Source organism: Populus trichocarpa, chromosome 11 (assembly GCF_000002775.5).
Source record: "Populus trichocarpa isolate Nisqually-1 chromosome 11, P.trichocarpa_v4.1, whole genome shotgun sequence".
NCBI lineage: Eukaryota > Viridiplantae > Streptophyta > Magnoliopsida > Malpighiales > Salicaceae > Populus > Populus trichocarpa.
In genome coordinates this window covers 18784369-18800677 of record NC_037295.2, presented here as the reverse complement: position 1 = coordinate 18800677, position 16309 = coordinate 18784369, and the positions used below count along the sequence as shown (strand labels likewise).

General features: G+C 35.6%; 3 protein-coding genes and 1 pseudogene across 3 annotated transcripts; 1 reads left to right on the top strand and 3 right to left on the bottom strand.

Moving 5' to 3' along the window:
- The first annotated feature begins 1743 nt into the window (after positions 1-1743).
- On the top strand, positions 1744-2779 carry LOC127904031 (uncharacterized). The gene is made up of 2 exons (XM_052445462.1): positions 1744-2240; positions 2449-2779. Exons 1-2 carry the CDS (start codon positions 1862-1864, stop codon positions 2451-2453), a joined length of 384 nt encoding a protein of 127 aa, XP_052301422.1. The 5' UTR covers positions 1744-1861; the 3' UTR covers positions 2454-2779.
- A 2056-nt stretch (positions 2780-4835) lies between these two features.
- LOC127904032 (putative germin-like protein 2-1) lies at positions 4836-5732 on the bottom strand. Its single transcript, XM_052445463.1, has 2 exons — positions 5558-5732; positions 4836-5479 (listed from the first exon to the last, which is right to left on the bottom strand). Exons 1-2 carry the CDS (start codon positions 5667-5669, stop codon positions 4944-4946), a joined length of 648 nt encoding a protein of 215 aa, XP_052301423.1. The 5' UTR covers positions 5670-5732; the 3' UTR covers positions 4836-4943.
- A 1530-nt stretch (positions 5733-7262) lies between these two features.
- On the bottom strand, positions 7263-8497 carry LOC127904030 (putative germin-like protein 2-1). The gene is made up of 2 exons (XM_052445461.1): positions 8254-8497; positions 7263-8087 (listed from the first exon to the last, which is right to left on the bottom strand). The coding sequence occupies exons 1-2, from the start codon at positions 8363-8365 to the stop codon at positions 7552-7554; spliced, it is 648 nt and encodes a 215-aa protein (XP_052301421.1). The 5' UTR covers positions 8366-8497; the 3' UTR covers positions 7263-7551.
- A 5354-nt stretch (positions 8498-13851) lies between these two features.
- Positions 13852-15692, bottom strand: LOC127904028 (tetrahydroberberine oxidase-like; annotated as a pseudogene).
- Between the last annotated feature and the right edge of the window lie 617 nt (positions 15693-16309).

Here is a 16309-nt window from a genome sequence, read left to right as displayed (position 1 = left end):
TCTAGCAACCAGGTTGAAACATGTTATGCCAGAGGTCATCTCTCATCATCAAAATGCTTTCATCAAAGGGAGGCAAATTTTAGACAGCGTCTTGATTGCAAATGAGGTCCTTTCTTTCATTAAGAAGAAAAAGGGTAAAGCTTATCTCTTCAAATTAGATTTTCATAAAGCCTTTGATTCGGTGTTATGGGAATATATTAATGAAATCATGGCTAGTATGGGCTTTGGCAATAGATGGCGAGGGTGGATTATGCAATGCATATCAACGGCAAAAATGTCTGTGCTTGTTAATGGGTCTCCCACGGAGGAATTCTGCTTAGCTAAAGGCCTACGCCAAGGAGACCCTCTCTCTCCGTTTCTCTTCAACATTGCAGTCCAGGGGTTGAGTTGTATGTTGCAGCGTGACTGTGATTTGGGTTTGACTTCAGGTATAAACATCGGCAATGCAGGGCTTGACATATCTCACTTACAGTTTGCGGACGACACCCTCATATTCAGTTCAGACTCTTTACATAGCATGCAGAACATTAAACGTATCCTATTATGCTTTGAACTTGTCTCGGGGTTGAAGGTCAATTTTTATAAAAGCAGCATTGTCGGTGTGGGTGTAGCAGCTCATACATGTAACTTCACGGCTCAGCTTCTCAGATGCAAGCAGGATCAGCTGCCTCTCATGTATCTTGGACTCCCCATAGGTGGAAACCTGGGCAGAGCTACAATGTGGAATCCTATTTTATGCAATATCAGTTTCCGATTGGCTTCGTGGAAATGCAGGTTCTTATCTATTGGGGGCCGTTTGTGCTTGATTAAATCTGTGCTCAACAATCTCCCCATCTACTACCTATCTATGTTCCCTATGCCTGCTTCGGTTGCCTCCATAATTGATCACAAACTTCGATCCTTCCTCTGGTCTGGAAATGAGGAAAGACACAAAATATGCAATGTCAGCTGGGCCACTGTTACTCTTCCAAAACAAGCGGGTGGTCTTGGGATTGGTCCCTTAAGGGACAAAAACACAGCTCTGCTCTTTAAATGGTTATGGAGGTTTGGGTCGGAGGAATCAAGTTTGTGGAAGGATGTGATCAAAAGCATCCACATCACCAATTGCTCTAATCTGCTGCTGCAAGCTCCTATTCCAGGAGCTGCAACTACATGGTCCCGGATTGTCAATCATTGTGTGAGAAATAATAAGCTGCAGGATATTGTGAAAGAGCAATCTCTGGCCCTTATCGGAAATGGCAAGAAGACTAAATTTTGGCTTGACTGCTGGCTTAATAACCACTGTTTAGCAGAGCACTTCCCTACTCTTTTCCAATTATCCAATGACAAAGCTGCCAGCATTGCTAAAATGGGAATGTGGGAAGGGTATGAGTGGATTTGGGTTTTTTCCTGGATACGTCCGCTACGGGGGCGCAGCATTGGCTTGCTCGATCAGCTTTATGCAATCCTATCGACTGTACTCATGGACAAAGATGGAGAGGATAGACTAATATGGAAGGACAATAATTCAGGAAGATTTTTAGTTAAATCTCTCTGTGGATTGTTAAGCCCAAAGCCTTCCACAAACAATGCCTTCTCGTTTGCTGGAATTTGGAAAGGTATTGTCCCTCCTAAGGTAGAGATCTTTTGTTGGATGGCTATCATTAACAGAATCAACACCCGATGCATGTTGGTTCGAAGAGGTATATTGAGTAGCTCAGAATCAAATTGCCCTATCTGCCTAGTGGAGGCAGAATTGGTGGACCATATCCTGCTTCAATGCCATAAGCATTGGCTCATTTGGTCCAAAATCATTAAGTGGTGGGGTTTAGTTTGGTGTTGCCCAAAGAGCTTCTCAGATTTGTGGTCTCAATGGACTTCCATGGTGCATGGTCATTTTCAGAGGAAGGCGTGGCTGATGTTGTTCTTCTCAGTGGCATGGTCTCTTTGGCTACTTCGAAATGATCTGATCTTCCAACAGAAGACACCTGACTATGATTCAATATTCTTTCTTATTATCACCCGTCTATGTCTATGGCTAAAAGCTATCCATTCTGATTTCCCATACTCCCCTTCAGATCTGATCAGATCGGCAGATGGCTTACTTCGGTGGTCCAATGCCCACTCCTTCAGGATTCATAATATGTGGTCTCCTCCTATGATTAATAGCCTCAAATGGAACGTGGATGGCTCGTCTCTTGGTAAGCCAGGCCCTTCTGGAATAGGTGGTGTACTGCGAAATCATCATGGACATCTTCTCGGTATGTTCTCTGTTCCAGTTGGTATTTTAGACTCCAATATTGCTGAGTTAAGGGCTATTGTCAAAGCCATTGAACTTTCAGCATCTAATTGTCTCTTCCACCATCACCACCTCATCATAGAATCTGACTCTGTCAATGCTATTAGCTGGATGAATAAGCCTCACAACCGTCCCTGGAAGCATCATAATCTGTTCTCCTCTGTTAATAGGCTGAAAGCATATTTTGGTTCAATCACCTTCTCCCATATCTTCCGTGAAAGTAATTGCATGGCAGATTGCATGGCTAAACAAAGAGTGCAGAGATCAAGTGATTTTGTTGCCTGGCTTTGACTACACTTTTTTTTTCTATGGCCTTGCTCTTGTGTCTTCTCCCACTATGTCTTTGAGTTATTTTCGTTTTTGTTTTGTAGAGGATTGTTTAGCTTTGAGCTCATTCGGATGGCTATTCTAAGGTTTTCTTTGCTTTTGTTTTTCTTATACTGCGCTTTATCCTATTTATGGCTTTTTGCCATAGTACGATATTGTGTAGTTTCTGTACTACTCCCGCCAGGCTTTGGCGTTTAAATAATATACACATCTTTCAAAAAAAAAAACATATGATAAACCTCTTGTGCAAGTAATTATTATTTTATCCAGAATGTTGAATGTTGAGCTTGTAGTTCTAATACACAAAAGCAGTGCACTTTTTTATTTGAACATGGTTGCTCAAATTTTAGGACTAGTCAATAGTTCAAATGACCACGTCTGTAAATATTAAAAAAATAAATGGAAAAGAAGGTGAATACACTGTTCACCTAGTCACATTGCATTCTAGATAAAAAGAATATTTTCACCTTCTTTCCCTTTTTTTTTTTCTTAAAAAAAACACTCATAGGCTAATAGAATTTTCTTTGTGCTGGGACCGTTTTGATATTTTAAAATTGTTTGGGGACAAAATAGGTTTTGTCTTTTGGATTGCATAGTAAAATGACATTAATGTTGTTAAAAAAAAAAACAAATAGTAAGAATACCATAAAGGTTATTTTCATCTATTGATATCAAAGTGTACAATAATTAATTTAAGTGAATATTATCATCACGTTGTATTTTTCAATAAGTTAATTTTCAGTTCATTTAAGAATCAAAGTGTGAAAATCCTCTCAAACACAAATAATTCATTCAACAAAGTCTGTAATTTCCAAGCCTTACATTCACTTTCAAAAGGGTATTTATATTTCCCTAAACTAATAACTTAAAGATAGGTTTCTAATACGAGATAGTGTTTTAATTAGTGAACCATATATATATATATATATATTCATTTTTTTTGGGATGACATTTTTACCATGCTTGAGTTTACCGAAATTTCAAGTTGTATTGCTATGAAGTTTTGGCCTGTAACGTAACCTTTACCATTAAGTCATAAATGAATCTCTCATTTGCTTCATGTCCCTGAATTCATCATTTAAATTGTATGGTAGCATCTAGTTGAGGTCTTTATGATATTATTTGGTTACTGCCGCGGGATAGAAAAAAGGATGATAGTTGAAATAGAAAAGACATGTCTATGTTTTTTTTTAAAAAAAAACAAGAACTCACTGTAATTAAAATTATCCAGAGATATTTATTTTTTAGACTTCATTTCTGTCCTTTTAATTAAACATGTATTTGTTTATTTTATCATGAGAAACTTCATGCTGCCATCCCATGTGCTCATCCACCAAATGACACAGGAAAAAAGATAAAAGGAAGGAAAAATAGACTTCTAAATTTATGCCTAACAAAACAGGTTACATCAAGAAGCGAAGACTAGTCATCATATATTGCTCTGTCAAGCCTTTCTCTCACCTTCCACAAGCCATCACTCCCCAAAAATTATGAGTTCAGTGTCCTCGTCAACATGGGCAATCATTATATCTGGTTCTGACGTAATGTGATTTTTAATCTCCCATCACCAAAAGCCCTCGTCATTGCTAACTGCCCGTCCATGAGCGGCACATTGCCTGAGCCAACCACAGATTAAGAGCTCACAGAGAGATAAAGAGTCCCCACTCTCACACCTCAGAAGAAAAAAGAATTGTATGCACCTGGCACCATCATTGGCCATAATGAACTTCTCTTTATCAACTAGTATTTCTACGTAACTTCTCTATAACTAGTATTGATCCTTGAGAACCGACTACTCTATCTAAAATCTCATTATTCTTTTATATTTTATTATCTCTTGTTTGAATCCAAATGGAGATGATAGAGAGTGAATTATTCCTTCTGAATTGAATTGTACATCCACACACCAATGGAATGTCTAAGATCTCATTGGAATTATAAATTAAGCCAGATTAATCAGTTGGATTTGACTGATTCTCTGTATATAGTTAAATTAGCCGTTTGTTAGCCATGTGTAGGAGGGACTCAAAAAACTTGGTAATTGATCATCCATGAAAGAGACTTGTAAAATGAAGTCACATCAAGTGGCTAATAAAAAAAAGGAGATTAGTGAGAAGAAACAGGGATTTAATACAGAAAAAGAATGATTTAATACATGAATTCAAAGAACAAAACACCTTTTAATACATGGAATACAAATCCACTTAAGCTATCATGCAATGAAGCACAAGCACTCCACTGCATGCACACAAAGATAAGAACAAAATCAAGGAAATACAAAAGAACTTAATGGCCTAACCAACTTGTCTTTCTTCTCCCACCATTTCCCATTTCTTGTCTAGAACTTTGATTGCAGGGAATTGACAACATTCTTGTGCAACTGGAAAGCCTTTGCAAGAATGTCGCTAGGAATGTCTGGATTAGACCCAAACACAGCATTCGCAATGGTGATGACACCTGGGTTTTGGCTGCTCAAGGCTGCTAGGGCAACAGCATTGCTCGTTCCCACATTTCTTTGAAAGTGAACAAGATTGATAGGGAACACAAACACATCACCCTTTTGTAAGACCTTGGTAATGAGACGGTTTTCAGGGTTAGAAGTAACAAATCCAACTTCAAGACTACCTTCAAGAACTGTCAAGATTTCAGAGGCACGAGGGTGCGTGTGTGGAGGGTTAATACCAGCTGGTGCATAGTCAATGCGTGCAAAAGAGATACCAAGTGTGTTAAGTCCTGGTATTTGGGCTACATTCACTGCAGTTACCCTCGACCCCACTGCATTTGATGTGTTGCCTAGCATGTGAAGTCCACTGAAAGAGAAGTCACTAGCTTGAACACTCTTGGGGTCCTTGCAAGCCAAGCCATTGACAAGAACTGCCATAAAATAATTAAATTGTGTTATTTTCTTTTATGAAAAAATCAACAAAAATAACAAATTTACATGATGCATACCATTGCCATCTCCACCTGCCACACAGAAGTCTTGAAGTGGGCTCGGATCTGATGCCAAGGCAAAGGAGAAGGACAAAGCTAGAAATCCAAAGAAAATAATGGAAGCAGCCATTGGGAAATCAAAGGTATGGAAGCTCTGTGAAACAATTAATTGCTTGTGTACCAAGAAAATAATATTAATCGAGCTTTTAGTTATGAATCAAATACCTTTAATGCTTCCTATATATATACATTTGAGAGCTAGAGGAGATCATTAACTAATTAATCAGCTGAATCAAGCTGTAAACCATAACTCCATGCCGTCCTGTTGGAAGAATCTTATTGCTTACTAGTCTTCTCTTTCTTCTATCTCGTTCATACATACAGGCCATAATTAATAATCTAGGGATCTTTCAGTACATGCCGGCCTTAATTTATCAAGGGCACAAAATAGTTAAGCTAAGATTTGGTCATGGAGGACTGGTTAAGCTAAATAGTTTAATGGAAAGACGGAATGTAATTCTTATTAATTAATTGAAGCCTAACATGTCATCTCATATGCTGCTAAGTGTCAAGTACGAAGGGGCTCCCTCGTTATATTCTCATTATATTGTATTTAATTTAATAGAATTGGGATGGTGTGATTTAAATTTGTAATTTTTGACCGGCAAAACTTTGATGCTATGTCAAAATATCGTTTCAATTTAAAAGCTAGAATGAGTTTATGCAAGTTTCAAGATTAAAGAGCTTTCACTTAAAGGGGAGTGTTATAATAATATAAATTAATTTGTTAAAAAACTAATTCAACTTAATAGCTTAAACTGTCAAGTGAGACTACAAGATATGATTTATATAATTATCTAACATACCCTCTTAAGTGAAAACCCTTTAGGTTTTAAATTTGTACAAACTCACATTACATTGTGCTTAATTTTTATCAAATAGAATTAGGGTGGTGAGATTTGAACTCATGACTGCATGGTCAACAAGGCTTTGATATCATGTCAAAAAATTAATTCAATCCAATAATTTAAACTGTCAGGTAAGACTATAAAATATTATTTATACAATTCTCTGACAAAATTATATTTTAAAACTTCACTTAATACTTATTCAGAGCAGCAACAACCATAGAAGTAATACAAGCTGCAACACTATTATTGAGCTGAAACTAACCAGCCTCACTAGACAAAAGAACATAAGTCCACCTACTTAAATTTGCAAATCAGTTTCACAAGCTAGTACATAACCCTAATGACTTGAATTTTGTATAATCCCATCAGAATAGGAAGTGAATGATTTTGTGAGCCTTAAAAGCTATGGTATTTTCCTCATAATATTCTGATTTGCATATTGTTTTTTTTTAAAAGCTAATATTCATTAACGATTAGTTAATTATTAGTGTTAAAAAGAAAGAGAAACCAGGTTTAATACTTGTCATAAAAAAAGAATAATATATCTAACCACCATACCAAATACAAGAGACTAACTTTAACAAGTTCAATCACTTTGCATTTGTTAAGAAATGAGCTTGAAATCTCTTGGTGTAAACTAGAAGAACACTGCCAGTAAGCTAGAATTCCACGAATATAAAAGGAACACATTAGTTCCTTTGCTCGAGGTAATTAGTGAAATCTCAACAACAAAATCAAGGCGTGGCCTTATCATATTTGTTATCTTGGAGTGAGCAATAAAGGTAATAATATGGCAATCAATAAAGAGAGAATTTCTGAACCACAACATGCATATATTTTATTGAGAGATAAAATTACACAGAATTGAATCATAAATTTCAATAGCTACATAAAGGAATTACATAGCCATGGAAAAGGAAAACTAGAGAAGCAAAGAATTAACAAACAAATTAACAGAATGTCACTTGTATCCCAAAAGAGGCACACAGAAATTCAAGCTAAACAATGGAGTGTTACAAGCAAATTAACAAACAATGAAAGCCCTCACAAGAGCACAATATCTTATATCCCAAAGCCTCAATGAATTTTTGTCAACGTTGTTTAGAACTTGGATTGAAGGTAATTGACAACATTCTTATCCAACTGGAAAGCCTTCACTAGAATGTCACTTGGGATCTCTGGGGTGGAGCCAAACACAGCATTTGCAATGGTAATGACACCTGGATTTTGGCTGCTCAGAGCTGCAATGGCTACGGCGTTGCCATTTCCAACACTTCTCTGAAAGTGAACGAGACCAATAGGAAATACAAACACATCACCCTTTTGTAGAACTTTTGTGATGAGACGGTTTTCAGGGTTGGATGTCACGAACCCAACCTCAAGACTACCTTCAATGACAGTCAAGATTTCAGTTCCACGAGGGTGTGTGTGTGGAGGGTTAATGCCCCATGGTGCGTAGTCGATGCGAACAAGAGAGATTCCAAGTGTGTTAAGCCCTGGTATCTGGGCTACGTTTACTGTGGTTACCCTAGACCCTACAGCGTTTGAAGTGTTGCCTGCCAAGTGAAGTCCACTGAAGGAGAAGTCATCAGCTTGAACCATTTCGGGATCCTTGCAAGCCAAACCATTCACTATCACTGCCATAAAACAAATGAATCTCAATATCAAAGAAGCAGAATCTAATTCAAAGTTGAATGAAACTGTGATATGAATATCAAAGACAGGCCATTAGCACGATTACCATGCCCCTCAAATGCTTGAAGAGCAAGAGAGTTTTATATATTTTTAACAACTTGTACGTACCATTACTGGTTTCATCTGCCACGCAGAAATCTTGAAGTGAGCCTGGATCCGATGCTAGGGCATGGATGAAGGACAGAGCTAGGAATCCAAAGAAAAGAATGGAAGAAGCCATTTCCAAAATCCTATGTAAGAGTTTCTCAACACTATGAAGCAATTCTAATTTCTATGTGTACAGATCGAGTATATCTATCTTTCTTCAACTTTTAGTTGTGTTGATGAAATATGGTTCCTCCAATTCCTATTTATATATATAGCTGCGAGAGAGGTGAAAGAGATGATTAACAATTAAATTAGTGAATTAATTAACAAGTAAGGCCGTCCCATTGAAAGAGTCTACATCACATCCTTTTCCTTGCTCAAATCCGCGTCCATTAATTAGAAGGAAAACTTCAAACGGTATTAGCAATACGTTATTTTAATGAGGACCTGTCCGTGTAGGACTAAGTAATCAAAAATGAAGGAAGGAAAGCATTAATTAATTAATTAATTAATTGGAGGTTAACGTTTTATTTAAGTGCTCTTAGATATAAAGGGTGGCCGGTACCGATCACAAACTTTATCCACATTTGATATTAAATTTAAAATTATTTCCAAAAGGGCTGGGATGAGTACATTACTGAGTTGTCTTTTAATGTTTGATTATATTTTCTATGATTGAAAATTGAAAAGACAATTAACAAACTCAACCAACTGATATTACTTTTCACTCCATTTTTATTTATAAATAGTTAAAACTGAACTTTTTTCTTATGATTAAATTAGTATTTGATTACTCTGAAACATGATCTAATATGAGTAAATTAAGAAAAAAGCATCAAATAGAGAAATTTTATATAAGCTAATTCGATAATATAATACATTACTATCGGCTTGTCGTTCTTCTGAAATAGTCATTCTCTACGTACCATGTGTATAGCTGTCTTAAGACTCAGTTGTTGTTCAGTTTTGCTTGTCCAGTGTTTAAAAAATATACAAGGGAGTATTCGGATTAACCCATATATGCCGGCCGACCATTAATTTTTCAAGAATGAGGATACTTAAAAGTGGCATGGTTATTAAAACCTGGCCGAGTAGATTGACATAGATAACACGTCTGATTCGAGTTTGATTTTAATTTGAAACAAAAAAATTGACCTAGCTAAACTCGACCTGGTTAAATCTAGTTGGGTTGACACTAAAAATATATTTAACGATTTTATTTTTATAAAAAAATTTATTGATGCAGGCAGACTCAATAACCAAGTGACACAAGCTTTTTTTTGTTTTTGTTATACCTTTGTCCAGGTTTGATGACTATAATCAGTAGTGTTCTATTTGCTCCACCTTTGTTGAAGGATGGATATAAGGTAAACTGGACGTGAGGGAGGGTGCCTATGTAAACACAAGATGCCCATTGTTAATTCTTTTTGTTTGTTGCTGTTGATTTTGCATAGTTGCCCATAATGTTTGTGATTTTGTTTGGAATATTTTGATAAGAATTCTATTTTTGTGGGGATTTAGTGGATGTTTTTCTAGGTACTTGAATGACATGTTATATCAATGATCTACGTTGTTTACTGAAAATTTTTAAACAAGAGCTTGGAAGCTTTTATTCTTCTGTACAGCCTGGAGTGTATGACTAAATCCAGAATAATGTTGTTTTCCAAAAAAATACTGCAAATTTTGATTTTTGTTTTAGCTTGATCCTTCACCGTCTCTCTTCTTGGTTGAAGTCCTATAATCACCAGTTTGTTTTAGCTCGTTGGTGAATGTCTCAAAAGTATTAAAATCTTTTAACTAATTAGACATATAGCGAAGTGTCCTAGATAGTGAAAATATGAATTCACCTCACAGGAAATTTACAAATTTCTTTTATATATCTTCAAAAATGTCTTAATGTCAACACTTCGAAAGCAATTACAATGCATAAAATCTGATTAGTTTCTTTCTAAGTCATATATATCAATTTCTCAAACAAGGAATCACAAGAAATCTACTCTAGATCATCCCAGTAGATCTTAACAAAACAGAGGTGCCTATCTCCTAGCTGAATGATTTTGAGAGTGCACCTCCCATCTCGGCCAGGTACATTTAGAATAATTTAATAAGTTTTAACATACTTCTTTAATCACCAGGTTTACATCGTGAGATAAATTTTACCAATTATTAATTCAATATAAATGATGAATTGTTTTTAGAAAAACTTTTATTAATGTGTCATCCATAAAAAAAAGGTAAAAATTGTTGCCAATTTAAGCTCAATCCATTGGATCAAATCTTCAAATCAAGATGAAAAAGGTGGGATACTCTGTTCATTTCTAATGAAATTGGTAGGATCAACTGCAGACTTCACAGTTGCTAACTTTTCAAAATTATAATATCTCGGACCCCAAATCTTAGCTTGTTGACATGTGTCACCTTGAACCTTATTTACTCCTATGTCAAGATCCATGTAGTTGATATATGCTTCTCGAGGATTTTGTGAAACATAAGGAGTTGTATAATTGTAAAGCTCTCTAATCCAATCTATATGCCTTTTGGGTGCCTCTTCACCATTTTGCCTCCAAATTGACAGGTAGTTAATTTTGATTATGTTACCGGCTCTATGTGGAAATGGAGTGGCAGATTCTGGAATCTCATCCATTTTTTCTCCGTAAAGAGTCAAGATCAATCTCAACATCTTGGTGGTTGAAATTTAAATTTAATTTCTGATTTTTCTAAATAATAGAGAAACTGGACTAACAGTTAGGAATCAATCGACTGGTTGAGAAATGGATGGCTAGTTCAATCAGTAGAATACAATTTCTATTCAGATTAGAATTTCATTATATTAATTTCATTTCTTGATTGTCTAGGACTTAATACCTATAAAAGGGCTTGTAACATTATAAAGAAGCATAAAAGGAGAGAAAATAACTGAGAGAGCTTAGAGCAAAACACTTAATAAAAATATACCTTCATCTCAATCTTCTTCTTGTTCTTAAGTTTTTGACTTTACATTATTGATTTTGATCTTCTACCACACCCATCCTTCTTCTAACATTGACTTCTTCCATTAAGAACCTTTCCCACATCCCTTCCTATGTAGTTTTCAGGCATTGATGACTTGGTGAAATCGAATTTTGATTTGAAATATGTTGATGAAAAAGGAGTTTTTACAAGTTAGACATCCAATGATGTATTTTTCGGAAATCCTGCAATGTAGAGGATGGACTCAATCCAACTCATTTCAATGCAGTCTTGTTTAACTAAACCAAGCTCAGGTAAGCTTTTTTGAATAAGAGGAATTAGTGTATCAACCCAACCAAGCTATAAGGAAGGGAATGAAGCTGCTACTATTTTTTTTCCTACTTGAGTAGAATTAACTTATTTGTCTACGAATATTGGCAGGATGATTCCAGTAGGAAGCTTGCTTCCGATGAATTTCCACCGATTGTTAAGCTTGGTTGCATTGTGTTCCAAGGTTCTTTCAATGTTGAAGACTATCACTACGGGGGAAACTTCACCCTGTTAGAATATAAAATAAATCATATCTTAAGACCTCACCTAACAGCTTAAGTTATTGGATTGAGATGATTCTTTAACATGGTATTAGAGCCTTGATGACCAAGCGGTCACGAATTCGAATCTCATCATTCCTATTTATTTGATAAAAATTAAGCACAAGGTGGTGTAGGTCTGTGCAAGTTTCTAGCCCAAAGGGTTTTCACTTAAGGGGGTGTGTTAGAATATAATATAAATTATATATTGGGACCTTACCTAACAACTTAAATTATTAGGTTAAAATGGTTCCCTAACACAACCAAGTTTATTTTCCATGTTAAAACCACTCTGAAGTTGTTTTCACCAGCGAATTGAAGGGCCCAAAATGTCTTCTCCCATTGATGCTCTATTAAGGATTCTGCTTTGATATCAATCAATTTAGCATCTAACACATATCTGTTGCAAGGCCAAATTCACATGAGATCATGCCGAATCCTCCTCCACTAATATGCCCACCCAAAAGTTGTCATCTAGCTTGGTCCTTACTTGATCATCTACATGCACATAGCCAATGCTCTAAAAACCCTTCAAGTGAGTAGCACTGCTTTCTTCCATTTCATGCCTCTTGTGGAGTCATGCCATTCAATTCTTTTGTAAGACACCTATTTGACAAGTAAACAACACAATCTACAGCTTCATCCCAAAACTCCTTTGGCATTTTCTTGGTTTTAAGCATCCTTCTTGCCATAGTTAGGATGCTTCTATTCTTTCTCTCTACCACGCCATTTTGTTTTTGGGGTATAGGCACTGTTAGGAGTCTTTCTATAATATAATCTTCACAAAACTCATTAGAACAAAATTCACCCCCTGTTTGTCCTAAGTGATTTTATAGAATAACCACTTTCTTTTTCAACTAATATCTTCTTAAAACAATTAAACACTTTAGACTTTTCTTGTAAGTATAAAGATGTTCTTTTAATGTAATCATCAATAAAAAGTAGAAAATACAAATTTTCATCCAATGAGCATGGTTGAATAGGACCACATACATCTGCGTGTATCTCTTATAAGGGTTGGCTTACTCTAGATGTATCCTTTGGAAAGTTCTTGTAAAATTGTTTGCCCACTAAACATCCTTCACTCAACTGATTTAGATGTTCAATGGATGGTAAACCCTTTAACATGTTTTTTTACACCATCATCTTCAAGCTATCAAAGTTTACATGTTTTAGTCTCATATGTCAAAACCATGTCTCATATTTCACACATGTCTTTAAACATTTAGGCACATCTGTCTCTATATTTAGCAAAAACATTTTGTTCTTTATCATGGTTACCTTTGCAATCATAGTTTCATAGGTATCAAGTAATATCAAAGTATGATCTTTCATCTGAATTTCATAACCCTTTCTCCAAAAATTATCCTAAACTCTATATGTTACTTTTTACAGTTGGGATATAATAAACATCACCAATAAATTAATGACTATCATCTTTCATTTGAATCAGAATCATACCTTTCTTTTTTATGGAAACCTTTGAATAATTTGCAAATGTGACATTACCTTTAATTGATTCATCAAGCTCCACAAATTTATCTTTATCTCCACACATGTGATTGCTAGCTCCATTTTCTAGATACCACATGTTTTCTTTCGTTTTCATTCATTCATCATGAACTAGTAATATGGTGGCTTCTTGATTCTCTTTTACAACTAGATTGATATTCTTTTCAATATTTCATGATTCAAGCATATGCAATATTTTAAAGTCACCTCATAACTTTTATAAGCAGTACTAATTCATTATATATAAAAAAATTCAAATGCTATAATAAAATTGATTAGCTACCCTATAAACTCGTTCATCTTGCATGCTACTATTGAAATTAGACCATAATTTATGTATTTTTATGATAAAACTTGCTGGTATATTTCATTAAATTCCTGACCAATACTACGTGGCTTTGTAACTCTGTTATTTTCATATTGAAACTCCTCTATGTCCTTTTATTTTGGCTTCCTATCCATTAATTTATCCATCTTCAGCACAATGAGCAGCAATGCTGGATGGTATCAAGTCATTAACACACACAAAATATAGAAAAAAAACTTATATGTAAAACAAAAATTGAAGTGTTCAAACAAATGATCAATGCTAATTTATTTAAAAAACAAATGACATGTGTTCTCCATTTTTATTGGACTAATACATAAAAACTCTGGCCATAAATGATCACTGACCAAACTCTTATTAATGTCTAATACAGAAGAAAATACCTTTATCAGCATCAAATCATTTTCAAATATAAAAAATCATCTGGTCGCTATGATCACTAAGAAGAGAGTGGTGGGATGCTTTGTTCATTTCTAAAGAAATTATCGGGATCAACTGCAGTCTTCACTTGTATTAACCTGTCAAAGTTATTCTTGAAATATTTCCTGCCCCAAATGCTCGCTTGTTTATAACTTGTGTTGCCTTGAATATTGTTCATCCCTACGTCAAGGTCCCTATAATTGATATATGCTTCTCGAGGGTTTTTTGAAACATAAGGAGCCGTGTAACTGTAAAGCCTTCTAATCCAAGCTATATGTCTCATTGATGCTTCCTTGCCTTGCTCATTCCAAAGCAGCAAGTATTGAATTTTGTATAAATTACCGGCTCTATGCGCAAATGGGATGCTAGATTCCGAAATCTGATCCATTTTTCCTCCATATGGAACTAGGACCAATCTAGGCGTCTCTATACCTACTTTAAGAAACCTTTTCCATATCCCTTCGAACGCAATTTCAGGCATAGGTTTCTTGACGTAGTCAGATTTTGCTTTGAAATTTGTTATGTATTGAGGAGTCCTGTTGAGCAACACATCCAAGGAAGAATTACTAGAATATCCAGAATTGTAGAGGACAAATTCTACCCAGCTCATTTCGGTGCAATCATCTTTCACTAAGCCGAGCTCAGGGAAGTTCTCTTGCATCAATGGAAGAAGCCTATCAGCCCCACCAAGAAATAAAGAAGGGAATTCAGCTTGTATTGTTGAAATTCCTTCCTGACTAGAATTAATTTTGGTTATATATGCTGTAATGAAGAGATCTTCGGGAAGCTTATTTGCAACGTACTGCCACCGATGGATTAACTTGGTTGCATTTTCTTCCAAAGATCTTAAGACGGAGAAGAATGTCACTGTGTGTGGAACAGGAACCAACTTCAATTTCCATGCAACAACAACTCCAAAAGTATTTCCTCCACCGCCTCGAATGGCCCAAAACAAATCTTCTCCCATTGATGCTCTATCAAGAATTCTACCTTTAGCGTCGATTAATTGAGCATCAATTATGTTATCAGCAGCAAGGCCATATTTCCGCATCAGCCCTCCATACCCACCTCCACTTAAGTGCCCTCCAGCACCAACAGTAGGACAAGCACCTGCAGGAAAGGCAAGAGTTCCGCTTTTCTCAGCAATGCTATAGTAAAGCTCGCCAAGAGTTGCACCAGCTTGAACCCAAGCAGTGCTGTTTTCTACATCAACATTGATTGCTCGAAGATTGATTAGATCAATGATGACAAAAGGGAGAACAGAAACATATGAAAGACCCTCATAATCATGGCCGCCGCTGCGAATTCTAACATTCATGCCATGTTTTTGGGAACAGAAAATGGTGGCTTGAATGTGGGATACATTCATTGGTGTGACAATAACTGGAGGTTTTGGGGTTGCAGTTGTATTAAACCTGGAGTTCTGTATAGAGCCCTGCAAGACATGTAAATAGGAAGAGTTGTTTGGGGTATAAACGAGCTTGGAAAAGGAATTGGAGTCTTCAGAATAAAGGGAAAGGCATTGTAGAAAATCCTCATGAGTGTGAGCTGAAGCTGACCATAAGAAGGAAAAGAGAAGGAAACACAGAAAGGGCAACATTGTTGTAGTGCTTAGACATGTAGTCATCTCTAAAACTACTTGATTTGAGCATAGGAACTTGGTAACATACTCTCTTATTTATACTACATCTATTAAGAGAATGGTTGCTTAGGAAGAAAATCGAGGGTAGTTGAGGGTGTAGTTGTAATTGTTTTTTAAAGTATTTTTTACTCGGAAATACATTAAAATAATATTTTAAAAAAAATATTTTTGACATTAGCACATCAAAATGATCTTAAAACACCAAAAAAATATTAATTTGAAGCAAAGAAAAAATAAAAAAATTTAAAACTTTTTCAAAAACACTTTTAAAACACAAAAATAAATAGGATTGAAGACGTTTTACCAAAAATTTGAACAAGTCAAGCATCTAGACACGGCTAGAAAGTTCAAATCAACAGATATCCACAAAGGCAGGTTTTTTCCCTAGCATTGAATCTGTCTGGTGGCTCAAAATTTAGGACTCGTAGATAGTTCAAATGACCACGCTTGTAAATATAATTTTCTAAACATATGATAAACCTCTTGTGCAAGTAATTATTATTTTATCCAGAATGTTGAATGTTGAGCTTGTAGTTCTAATAAACTTATAATTTATCGTCTCATAAACTTAAATTAATTAGGGATTTTCAAGCTTTAGAAAAGTAATTTGCTTAATTTCAACCCTCCATCCGTAAT

Excerpts from the sequence above, each read along its gene's own strand:
- LOC127904032 (XM_052445463.1), bottom strand. The coding sequence starts at position 5,669 with ATGGCTGCTTCCATTATTTTCTTTGGATTTCTAGCTTTGTCCTTCTCC. Across the intron at positions 5,480-5,557 it reads GGCAGGTGGAGATGGCAATG|TTCTTGTCAATGGCTTGGCT; the intron begins GTATGCATCATG and ends ATTTTATGGCAG.
- LOC127904031 (XM_052445462.1), top strand. The coding sequence starts at position 1,862 with ATGGTGCATGGTCATTTTCAGAGGAAGGCGTGGCTGATGTTGTTCTTC.
- LOC127904030 (XM_052445461.1), bottom strand. The coding sequence starts at position 8,365 with ATGGCTTCTTCCATTCTTTTCTTTGGATTCCTAGCTCTGTCCTTCATC. Across the intron at positions 8,088-8,253 it reads GGCAGATGAAACCAGTAATG|TGATAGTGAATGGTTTGGCT; the intron begins GTACGTACAAGT and ends GTTTTATGGCAG.